The following is a 12,330-nucleotide window of genomic DNA, read 5'->3' on the forward strand; positions in this document are numbered from 1 at the left end:
CTGCGCTAAGTTCTGCTCTTGTTATACTGTGTCACGTTGCAGTATTACAATTTACAGACGTCTTGTGTTTTATTTAGGAACTGTGATAAGCCCAGACTAATAGAAGCTCTCAAGAGCAAGCGGATACGTGACATTGCCTGTGGCAGCTCCCATAGTGCTGCTATTACATCTAGTGGGGAGCTGTATACATGGGGCTTGGGTGAATATGGCCGACTGGGGCATGGTGATAATACAACGCAGCTGAAACCTAAAATGGTAAGACAACTTGGTAATCTGCATTTTCTGCTCTTCCATTATTTTTGGTATTACACCAGTAATGGTTATCATGTGTAGTAAAGACACGATCATGATCTCTCATCACCCTACAGATGAATGGATCAGGGAAAACTTGTTTGCATGGATTTTCCCATGAAATTAGATTTGTTTAGAGGTTATTCTCTGCAAACTGAATGTCCCTTATGCTCTGGGGTCTGGGGACATAATAAGGGTAACATGTATGAAATAGAAGAAATCCCCAAACTCTCCTCAATGCTTACCTTTCCGGCTCCTCACCGTCTCAAGTCCGGTCCTTTGACTCATCTTTGCCACCATTCGTGCAGAGATCCCGGGCCTTTACATGCTGGGCCGGTACTTCTGTCTCTGAGAAAGCCCAATACGCTTTTGATCAAGCGCGCGTAAGGTCATGACGTCATAACAAGTGTGGTGACCTTGCGTGTTCATGGCTGGAAGCGTACCTGGCCTCATCAAAGCCAAAAATCCCAGCCTAGAGTGAAGAAGCCTGGGATTTCAGCTCTAGAGGAGCGAAGAGGCTGGAAAGGTGAGCATTAAGGTGAATGTATATTTTTTTAGTAATTGATTCAATTCCATGTGAATATTCGCTCATCTCTTCTCCCTCACCTCAACACATGGCACCCAGTTTTCTTTTTCTCACTTTGCAAAATGTTTTTCTTCATCATCTTTTCTCATTTTCTTATTCACCTTACCGTACAGTTTCCCATTTCACTTTGGCTGCTTTAGTCTCTGATTTCTCAACAACTGTGATCACTTTTCAGGTGAAGGTGCTCCTGGGCCATAGAGTCATACAGGTTGCATGTGGAAGTCGAGATGCACAGACGTTGGCTCTGTCAGATGAAGGTATGTTCATATTTAAATGGTCACTATTGTTTCAGTAAACTTATGCGTAGATCAATAGTACAAGCGAATATAAGAAACTTAATGATTAGAGATGGGAGGATCGATTCGAAGGACTCCGATCCATCGGCCAGGTCAATAATCTGTGACCTCTGGACAGAAGGACCTGCATTTCTCCTTACCTTCCAACATTGCCAGCTCTCCTTTTGATTTGCCATGCTGGTGCAATGTCATGTGTGTGTGTGTGTGTGTCACGCTGTAATGATAACTTCGTGCTAACCTGCCTAATCAAAAGAGATTGAAACAATATCAACAGAACAGAATTCATAGTAAAAAAATTTCAAATAGGGCCCTATGCCATATAGTAGGGGGGCCTACACAAGTTCACTATGGGCACTCTTAATATAGAGTTCATAAAGTACATAGTCCACCAATAAAATATTACTATAATTATTAGGTATACATAAAAATAGGCATGCAAATAACTGTACATGGGTATAGACAAAGTCAAAAAGAGGATTTTTGGTACTCACCGTAAAATCCTTTTCTCGGAGCCTTCATTGGGGGACACAGGAGACCATGGGTGTATGCTGCTGCCACTAGGAGGCTGACACTAGGCAGAAAAAAAGGCTAACTCCTCCCCAGCAGGCTACACCCACACTGGGAGTGAACTAACCAGTTTGTGAGAAAGCAGTAGGAAAGGAGATATAAAAGATTACCCTAAGATGAACCAAAAATGGCACAAATAAGGGTGTGTGCTGTGTCCTCCAATGAAGGCTCCGAGAAAAGGATTTTACGGTGAGTACCAAAAACTCTCTTTTCTCTATCGCTTCATTGGGGGACACAGGAAACCATGGGCCGTCCTAAAGCAGTCCCTAGGGCGGGAAGAGACAAGTACTCAAAAGGTAAGGTCGGTCCACTACTGCCTGAGGGACCTTCCAATACCGATTGGCGTTGCTGAGGCCGAGTGGAGATACCGTGTAGTACAAGGAGAATGTTTGGACCGAAGACCAGGAAGGACGAACAGTCCATGGAGCGATAGGAACATTCTGGATAAACTGGCAGTGTCCCCCGTTCAGGGGAGAAACTGTGGAAGAAAAAACAGAACAATGAGTACAGATCGAAGCACCAACTGTCTAATTTAGCGCTCCACCCTGTATGTAAGTCACTTCTAGAACAGATGAGACGGGCTCTAAACCTAAGCGAGTCGGAAAAAGGGAAAGGTCCCGAACTTCCTGCGACCCTGAAAGGGGGGCACCAGAAGGCAGCTCCCCGGCCAGGGAACAAGTGTCCCAGAACACTTCCACTTCCGACAGGCGTAGGACTCAGGCTAGATGGGAGGATAGCCCCTCCCATACAGGGAAAACTTTGCTCAGGGGGGAAGAATAAGGACCGATCTGGGGAAGGGCCCCCCTGTTCCATGTGTTACACTGTCCCCCAAATTTACTGAACATGCTTATGTGGAGATGAGAGATGAAGGCGAAAAAAAGAGGACAGGAAGATGGTCACCAAAGAGTCCAACCCTCCAAGGGAAGGATCGAGAACTCTTACCGTGAAAGTAAAGACTATGGCGCCAACGGAGGGAGGATTCCACCCACTGTAGGATTAATCATGATGACGCATGTCACGCAGGAGTAACGACTGCCCATCTGAAGGGAATGCTCTGAGGAGAACCTTACCGGTCTCTGGAAACGACCCACTGGTTCGTGTTACGCTGGACAGGACCGGTTTGAATAACAGCCATCATATCCTGCTAGGCGGAAGTTCTCTTCGTCGAAACAGAAGGTACAGCAAGAGACATGGCATTAATGAGGTCCTAGTCAGGTAAACGGCAGACTGATTCAGGTTGTGGAATCAGGCGTTTCATCATAAGGCGTCTGGAGACCGATAGTCCATCTTGATTCTAGACAAGTGGCAATCCCGAAAGGAAGGAAGAAAAGAAGAGTACCTGCATGCAGAATCCTGAATCCAAAGATGAGTCTTCCGAGATGAGCTCCGTTACCAACCGTTCATCCTGCAAATGTTGGGTGCTGCCAACAACTGTCCCTGGAAGTGGAAACTTCTGACTGGACACATGTTAAGCCGGATAGTGCCGGCTTGAGGAAAGGCTTCCATGTCCTGAAAGTCGGAAGTTCTCTTGTCGAAAGAGAAAATTAAGCAAGAGACAACGAGGTACCTGACCGGTAGGAGGTAATAAAGTGCTTCCTCTCAAGGCGTCTAGAGACCCTAGGTCTGTTTCTGTCCTTGAAAGTGACAGAAGAAAAGGCGAGTACCTGTATGCGGAATAGTCTCCGTAGAGGAGCGCCACAAACAGCCGATTATCCAACTGATGAAAGGTGTTGACGACAACTGTAGGGAAAAAGAAAACAGGAGCAACAACTCGTGTATAGGCATCAGACCGGTAGGTCCCACGGAGCCTAGGTGAACCGGGGCGGTCAGGAAGAGCAGGACGAAAAAAATCTCTTTTCGTGACGAACTAAGACCTGCTCCCTGGTATGAACAGAGCCTGTAACAGCATCTGGTCTGTAATACCATGTCTGTAATTTGTTGAAGACTTGAAGAGGTCTGCTCCTGAGGAAACAAAAAGGTGAGTGTCGACAAACTGACAGGCTATGGATAGTGGATCGAATACTACAGGGTTAGCAGCAAACGGATAAACACTGTAGCTGCTAATAAGGGGGGGGGGGTAGTAGGTCTGAACTGCTAGGGATAATGGACAGAGAGCCCAGATATAGATAAGTGCCTGGAGCACTACATGGAGTTAAGCTGTTGAAAAGAGACAGCTGTATAGCTGTGTCCATAGATGTTAGTGGGTCTGACCAACTGCAGAGGGTACCCGAACGTTGATGCATAAGGAACCTCTGAAACGGAGATAATGGAGGTTGTTGCATGTATGTTCTTAAATAGCAGTGACGAGGTAACACTCTGTTACTGACCCACCTTAGTCCGAAAGGACTGTTGGCAGGATAGGCAACCACATAGATCTGATGCCATTAGGAAGTGGGCAGGAGTTGGCAGTGGCTTGCCTGGGTAGACGTGCCATAGGTATGGTCGTGGAGCGGGTGGAACACCAGGTATGTTCCCTAAAGGAAGCTCTACTGGTGTGGACATGGAGGATGGAGTGTTCTGACGCACTGTAAGAGTGGCAAAGTATCGAACAGTCAAGGTATGGGCAAAATAATAACTCTGGAGACACCTCGGTTCTGACTTACTATCGCTAGTAGGAACAGTGTGAGGGCACAACCTTGGTGAATTGAGGACCTCTCATTAGGGAGAGGCATAAAACAACTCCTGTGTGTACCATAAACAAGGTAACCTGCTATAGGCAAGGCACCCTGCAGGTACCAGAATGGTAATTGACCAGAAACCGTAGGCTGCAGAAGAATTCAGAACGGTAACTGCTCTGAACACCATTTCCTGAGTATACCTCATTCGGAGGGCACTCAATCAGATCTCTTTGTGATTGGAGGTGAGAGACACTCTCGAGAAGAGATTGGTCTTTGTGGAAGAGGTTCGTCGTCCTTGACTCAGGCCTGCTTGACCGCTGATACCGGGCTGTTCATCATGTCTTGTGACCTGGAGAGACCGGTTGGAGTCTAGATCGGAATCCGACGCGGGTAGCAGGGTGGAGAGGTCCAACTCTAAAACTATCTCTGGGAAAGAGAAGCGAGCCATGGGAGTAGTCCTAGATTATATAGGAACAAGGGGAGTCCAGACGTAAGCCTGGAGGGCACCCGCTCCCTGGAACGCTGCGCGATCTGCTGTAAAAGCAAGCATCTGATACATCTTGGGAATAATCAGAGCAGCTGAGGCGGATGGCTTGTTAGGCAGTCGCAAAGGGACCTCTACCAAAGGTTGGTGAGGTCGATTACCGGATGCAATCAGGCGGCAACCATCGGAATACCGCTTTCGATCCTGGTGGCGGGAAGCTCCGGAGAGAACTGAATGCTTGGGGTTGTTGCGGTCGATGATCGGAGATTCCTGCTGACCTATTGATATTGGTACCCTAATACCATAAGTCTTAGCATGGTCTGTCCCACAATCTGTACAGTTTTGGGATGTCCCATGAAATGTCCCACAAACGCTATGGTTTTGGAAAGAAATGTCACACAAACGCTATGGTTTTGGAATGAAATTGTCCCACAAACGCTATGGTTTTGGAATGAAATTGTCCCACAAACGCTATGGTTTTGGAATGAAATCGTCCCACAAACGCTATGGTTTTGGAATGAAATCGTCCCACAAACGCTATGGTTTTGGAATGAAATGTCCCATAAACTATTTGGAAGTTTAGGAAAAAAAAGGGGGACTGGGCCCGAGGGGCCGACGGCCGGGACAGGGCCTACCTTATACTATGTGGGGGACCACGGTGTTGATTTCCCGTGGGCTAACAGTTGAAGCAGTGCCAGGAGCCGAGGCTGAAGAGGCAAGGAGCCGTTGTGACAGAGGCCACGGCTGGGAGACGGAGGGCGTGGCTGTAGCTGTGCCGGAGCCCGCGGCTGGTACTGCGACGGGGGCCACGATTGGCGCTGCGACGGAGGCCGCAGCTGGCGCCGGCGGCTGCTGCTGGCGCGGCGAGGGGGCTGCGGCAGTCGCTGAGGGGGACGCGGCTAGCACCATGATGTAGGCCGCAGCTAGCATTGGATCGGAGGCCGCAGCTGTCGGAAATGCGGTAGGCGACGAGATGGAGGTCGCGGCTGGCGCTGTGACGGAAGCCGTAGGTGGCGAGGAGACACGGGCAGCGTTTGGCGGTGTGGCGCGGGCAGCGTCGGTAGCTGTGAACCCGGCTGCGGCAGGCGCCAAGATGGAGGCCGTAGGCCGCGCGAGTAATGGCGCTGGCGGGAGAGGGAGGGGGCGGAGTCGAAAAAGTGCACACAGAGAGCCCGCGCTGAGGAAAAGAAAAAACAGCAGGGATTGGATAGAAAAAAGGGGTTAGGAAGAGTCCGTATCTCTGAGGGGCTAATGGTGCAGTGTGGGGGCGTGTGAATGGAACTAGGCTGAAGCCAGGGCCTAAATTTTGAAAGAGGGCTGGCAATGAGGAAAGTCACTGTTCTCTGATGGGACCTGAACCCACAATTCTGTGTCCAGAAAACAGTGCACTAACCACTGAGGTATCAACCCAGTTAGACCGGGAACAGTTTCCAGCTGGCTGTCCTGTGGAGCTCCCGCCACCTAAAGAAAGGACTATAGAAAGGAGGGTACCTGTTTTCTGGAGAGGCCCGGACTCCTTCTTCACAGTCCTGAAGACTGCATCAGGAGACCCCTGGTTGAGGGGGGGTCGCTGGAATAGGAACGTCTTCCTTCCCGCACCGCCGCAGTCCCCGGCGGTGCAAAAGACGGTGTCGACCCTGGTGAGGGGAGTATCACTGACTAGTGATCACTGTCTTTCTCCCGGCCCGCTCCGAGGAGGGGGCTGGGGTGGGGAAAGGCAGGACCATCCGCCACGAGTCACCCCAAAACGGTTCGGAAGAGTTAGGGGGAAAAAGGGTCCTGCCTGTTAGACGAGAGTGGACGATGTGGGCGACACCACATTGTTCTCTCTGTCCCAAAAGGTGGGAAATCAGGGTGAGCTGTTACACCCTGTTGCCCGAAGTCACAAGCTGTTACTGAAAAATAAAGGAAAAACCTTAATAAAACACAACAAGATGGTAGAGACGAGTCTGAACGCAGACCCATGTCTTGCCTCCTTGGACACTAAGCAAAAACTGGTTAGTTTACTCCAAGTGTGGGTGTAGCCTGCTGGGGAGGAGTTAGCCTTTTTTTCTGCCTAGTGTCAGCCTCCTAGTGGCAGCAGCATACACCCATTGTTTCCTGTGTCCCCCAATGAAGCGATAGAGAAAGCTAGACTCAGGTATTAGGGACATGCTATCCACTCATGGATTTTGGGGTAGAGAGAGCACATGGTATAATAAAGAGCTGTAGAATGCTAGTGCTAAAGTCGTCAATAACCTGTATACATACAGAATGTATCAATCTCATTTACACAAAATGAATGCCAGTATATATGTAAAGTAATAAGTATATAGAAATGCCAGCAATAAAATGTTATAAATGAGCTAGTAAGTACTTGGCTAATGATGCATTCATTGGAAGGGAACATCCCTATTTGACTCTTACCCATCTTTCCCCACGTGGAACAACACTGTGTAAGATGGGTAATGTATAGATATATCTCTATAGAGAGAGAGAGAGAGAGAGAGATCCATGAAAAGTTATGTAAAAAAAAAACTGAGCAAAGTTTAATAAATCTAGTGTTTTAAGCATGAAATTATTTTTTATGCATTTTACTCCAAAATAGTTGAATAAAACCAACATGCCCAATGTATGTTTGTCCCATTTTTATATGATTTTCTCTTGAGCCCCAGATTTGTTTTAGATGACTTTTCTGTTTAGTGGTTTCCCTCACTTAATCTTCATAATGTGCTGCTTTTTTCAGGACTTGTCTTCTCTTGGGGTGATGGAGATTTTGGGAAATTAGGACGTGGAGGAAGTGAAGGATGTAATGTCCCTCAAAACATTGAAAGGCTCAATGGTCAAGGAGTATGCCAGATCGAATGTGGAGCTCAATTTTCATTGGCATTAACAAAATCTGGTGTTGTCTGGACATGGTAATTGGCAAATACAGATCCTGAATTGTGCATTTTTTTTTTACTTTTGTGTGTGGCTAACCTAATTGCGTACGGAAATGTGAAAGTCCAATCTCTAAAATGAATGGACAAATGTCTGCCAGGTTCACTGCTGTGCATGCATTTTTACCTTTGTTCAATACCTACTATTGGGTAGGTCATGAGTACAAAACATATTGACATTGATGCCTAATATTTCAGGGGGAAAGGAGACTATTTTCGGCTGGGTCATGGCACCGATGTCCACGTGAGGAAGCCACAAGTTGTTGAAGGCCTCAGGGGAAAGAAGATCGTCCATGTTGCTGTTGGAGCACTTCATTGTCTTGCAGTTACTGATACAGGACAGGTAAGGATCTCAGTCTCATCTGTTGGAAATGTTTATTCTTTAGGGAAAATATTTTGATTATATGCTGAATATTTTCAGGTATATGCATGGGGGGATAATGATCATGGACAGCAAGGTAATGGAACAACGACAGTCAACAGAAAGCCTACCCTTGTCCATGGTCTGGAAGGACAAAAGATAACCCGTGTGGCTTGCGGGTCATCTCACAGTGTGGCCTGGACAACAGTGGATGTGGCGACACCTTCTGTTCACGAGCCCGTCCTCTTTCAAACAGCTCGGGACCCCTTAGGAGCCTCATATCTTGGTAATCACATTTTCATGTTTGTTGTAATAAGCAAATTAAAAGCCTGCCATAAACTCTGCGATGCATAGCAGGCTACTAAAGGAGGAATTTTTTATGCCATTACCCGTACTTTTGGGGTGGTGCTAGTTGTTTCTCTTTTTCCCCTCCTCTTTTATTTTGTGATACAAAGAAACAAGCAAGCTATATTTGCTTCACAGGGTAAACTAATACAATGCCCATGCTTTTACCCAGTCTCCCATAAAGATTAATCTCTGTTTTTTTTCACTGTGTGATAGAAGTGAGTAATTTAAAGATCTTGTTTTGTCATTTCATTTGGATATCTTACTTTAAACAGTGCAATAGATTTCATTGTTAAAATATTACCATTTATTACCTATCCACATGATAGGTCATACATTGGTGATCTCTGGGGGTCTCAATACTGGGATGGAGCAGCAGGCAAATGGAGTGTCTCTATGCTTATTACAGTAGTGGTCTCCTAACCATCAGCTAGAGTGTAGTTGTGATTGTGGCAGAGCCCCTTTAATATAAAGCATTAGTTAAAATTTCAACATGTATTATGATACATCTGCTGCTAACAAACAGCCTTTTAAAGCGCATTTCTCCTTTGTAAGGTGTACCTTCAGATTTGGAGTCTTCATCTTCTTCCAGTAACAAAATCAATGGTGTGAACAATAGCAAATCGAACCGCCCGTCCCTTGCGAAGATTCTTCTGTCTATTGATGGAAACTTGGCCAAACAGCAAGCGCTCTCTCACATCCTTACTGCATTGCAGATTATGTATGCGAGGTAAGAAGAACGTTGCTGGCTCTATTCTTTTATGTTGTGAACAAGTGTTCAGAAAGTGTCGCTATAAAGTAATTTGCATAGAAGCAAGTTTTTGTTAGTGATCTGGAATTCCCTGGTCGGATGTATTATATGGTAATCGTTTTCTGGTACGACTACGGTTCACAATTCCAATCGTACCCAGAAGAAATCTGTTGAAGATGCAATCTGTGCAGAAGACAAGAAGCGGGAAAGCTTACCCTTTGAGGAAACTAATCGCTGATTTGAGATTAGGATTTAGACGAAGCCTGTTTTATATAGACGGATATTTCACGTCAGTAGCAGCTATAACACTTTTGCCAATTACATTTTCTTTTCTTTTTTCATTTCTAACACCTTCTGGATTTTTCATTTACGCCTCTGTTTCAAATCGGGTTTCTTTTTTTTATAAAATCTTTGTTAATGAAAGATGCAGAAAGTCTGAAAATGAAAAACTTTCACAACTGTATCTATTAAAAAGGGTCGTCTCTTTAAATGGTATCTTTGTGATCTCCACAAATCTGGCTAACCCCTGACTTTTTAATGAATGTAACGTACAGAAGACATATGGATGATAAATTGCGTGATATAGTGTGCTCTTATTCCAGGGATGCTGTTGTTGGGGCTTTAATGCCTGCGAGTATGATTGCTCCTGTGGAGTGCCCGTCTATGTCCACTGCCCCTCCTTCAGATGTGTCGGGCTCATCTAGCCCTATTAACGGTGATGATGTAGGCTTAACTATGGATTTGGAAGATCGATTGAGTCCCAGTCCTTGGCAAGACAGACGTGGAGAGGTATGCCTAGGCAGCATGTACTTCATTGTCTGCAAGAGAAAAGACTGTTTCACATATTGTTAGAATCTGCTGAACATTTAGGATCAGGAGTCCAACTTTTATGACCCCACCACCTATTTTGAATGTAAAGGGCCACTGCACTAGTTTAGCCTTGACCCCCTTTTCCTGCTTTATTTAGTGAATGGGGGCGGCTGCAGTTTTCTTTACATCTAGATACATCTGGGTGTATGAGAAGAGTGCTGTGCATGGAAATACCAGCCAAAGGAGCCACCCCTACACCAATGCTACAGCAACTTTATTTTTAGGTTCAATGCATAGATATAATGAAAATTCACTTTTTTTTGTCAGGTTCCTTCCTCTGAAGATGCAGTGACTCCTTCGGCTGTGACTCCTTCTGCTTGTGCCGCTTCGTCCCGGCCATTTATTCCGGTTACAGATGATCCTGGAGCAGCTAGTATCATTGCAGAAACAATGACCAAAACCAAAGAAGTAGGTGATCACCGATAAGATTTTTATGTAGCTTGGCTTAATAAGCTGTGTCCACAGTGCTACCATAGATGTTCGGCTCTAAGCAGTTTTATTCTGTCTAGGATGTGGAAAGTCAGAATAAAGTATCAGGCCCAGAACCCCAGTGCCTGGATGAATTCACCAGTTTACTTGTGTCTGATGATACTAGAGTCTTGGTTGACTTGCTCAAGCTGGCGGTCTCCAACCGAGCTGGAGAGAAAGGGAAGGAAGTTCTGTCTGCTATTCTGTCTGGAATGGGCACGGCATACCCACAGGTCAGTGCCTCGCTGCTTGCTTTTGTTTTTTTTTGTTGTTTTGTTAAATTTGGTCTTACTATAAAAGTTATTGCTGAGAAACAATGTTATTACAGCGGACCTGTGCGGTTATGTCCTGAATGTCCCCAATACTTCCCATGTATTTCTTGTGTTAGGCCAGATAATAATAATCTTTTTATATAGCGCCAACATATTCTGCAGCGCTTTACAATTCAGACAATTTACTGACATTATCGGCACTGTCCTGATTGGAGCACACAATCTACATTCCCCATCAGTATGACACACACACGTATATAGATGGAGAGAGATGTACAGTATATCTGTCTCTACCACACACTATATCTACAGAGATATATATGTATACATACACACACACACACACACACACACACACACACACACACACACACACACAAACATATATATATATATATATACAGTACAGACCAAAAGTTTGGACACACCTTCTCATTTAAAGATTTTTCTGTATTTTCATGACTATGAAAATTGTACATTCACACTGAAGGCATCAAAACTATGAATTAACACATGTGGAATTATATACTTAACAATAAAGTGTGAAACAACTGAAAATATGTCTTATATTCTAGGTTCTTCAAACTAGTCACCTTTTGCTTTGATGACTGCTTTGCACACTCTTGGCATTCTCTTGATGAGCTTCAAGAGGTAGTCACTGGAAATAGTCTTCCAGCAATTTTGAAGGAGTTCCCAGAGATGCTTAGCACTTGTTGGCCCCTTTTGCCTTCACTCTGCGGTCCAGCTCACCCCAAACCATCTCGATTGGGTTCAGGTCTGGTGACTGTGGAGGCCAGGTCATCTGGCGCAGCACCCCATCACACACCTTCTCGGTCATAGCCCTTACACAGCCTGGAGGTGTGTTTGGGGTCATTGTCCTGTTGAAAAATAAATGATGGTCCAACTAAACGCAAACCGGATGAAATAGCATGCCGCTGTAACATGCTGTGGTAGCCATGCTGGTTGAGTATGCCTTCAATTTTGAATAAATCCCCAACAGTGTCACCAGCAAAGCACCCCCACACCCCCACACCATCACACCTCCTCCTCCATGCTTCACGGTGGGAACCAGGCATGTAGAGTCCATCCATTCACCTTTTCTGCGTCGCACAAAGACACGGTGGTTGGAACCAAAGATCTCAAATTTGGACTCATCAGACCAAAGCACAGATTTCCACTGGTCTAATGTCCATTCCTTGTGTTCTTTAGCCCAAACAAGTCTCTTCTGCTTGTTGCCTGTCCTTAGCAGTGGTTTCCTAGCAGCTATTTTACCATGAAGGCCTGCTGCACAAAGTCTCCTCTTAACAGTTGTTGAAGAGATGTGTCTGTGTGTGGCATTGACCTGGTCTCTAATCTGAGCTGCTGTTAACCTGCGATTTCTAAGGCTGGTGACTCGGATAAACTTATCCTCAGAAGCAGAGGTGACTCTTGGTCTTCCTTTCCTGGGGCGGTCTTCATGTGAGCCAGTTTCTTTGTAGCGCTTGATGGTTTTTGCAACTGCAC

The 12,330-nt window shown here is 45.8% G+C and overlaps 1 protein-coding gene across 3 annotated transcripts in view; it reads left to right on the forward strand.

Moving 5' to 3' along the window:
* The window catches only part of HERC2 (HECT and RLD domain containing E3 ubiquitin protein ligase 2), a 164,430-nt gene that overhangs the window by 104,594 nt on the left and 47,506 nt on the right, over positions 1–12,330 (forward strand). For all 3 annotated transcript variants that reach the window (XM_073664526.1, XM_073664527.1, XM_073664528.1), the window contains exons 61-69: positions 78–255; positions 1,053–1,134; positions 7,568–7,739; positions 7,959–8,103; positions 8,182–8,407; positions 9,022–9,196; positions 9,820–10,006; positions 10,355–10,495; positions 10,597–10,788. In XM_073664526.1, the coding sequence (XP_073520627.1) occupies positions 78–255; positions 1,053–1,134; positions 7,568–7,739; positions 7,959–8,103; positions 8,182–8,407; positions 9,022–9,196; positions 9,820–10,006; positions 10,355–10,495; positions 10,597–10,788 (1,498 nt within the window). The remainder of the gene's footprint in view (positions 1–77; positions 256–1,052; positions 1,135–7,567; positions 7,740–7,958; positions 8,104–8,181; positions 8,408–9,021; positions 9,197–9,819; positions 10,007–10,354; positions 10,496–10,596; positions 10,789–12,330) is intronic.

This window comes from Phyllobates terribilis, unplaced genomic scaffold (genome assembly GCF_046119375.1).
Source record: "Phyllobates terribilis strain yellow unplaced genomic scaffold, ASM4611937v1 Scaffold_2__4_contigs__length_985480577, whole genome shotgun sequence".
Lineage (NCBI taxonomy): Eukaryota > Metazoa > Chordata > Amphibia > Anura > Dendrobatidae > Phyllobates > Phyllobates terribilis.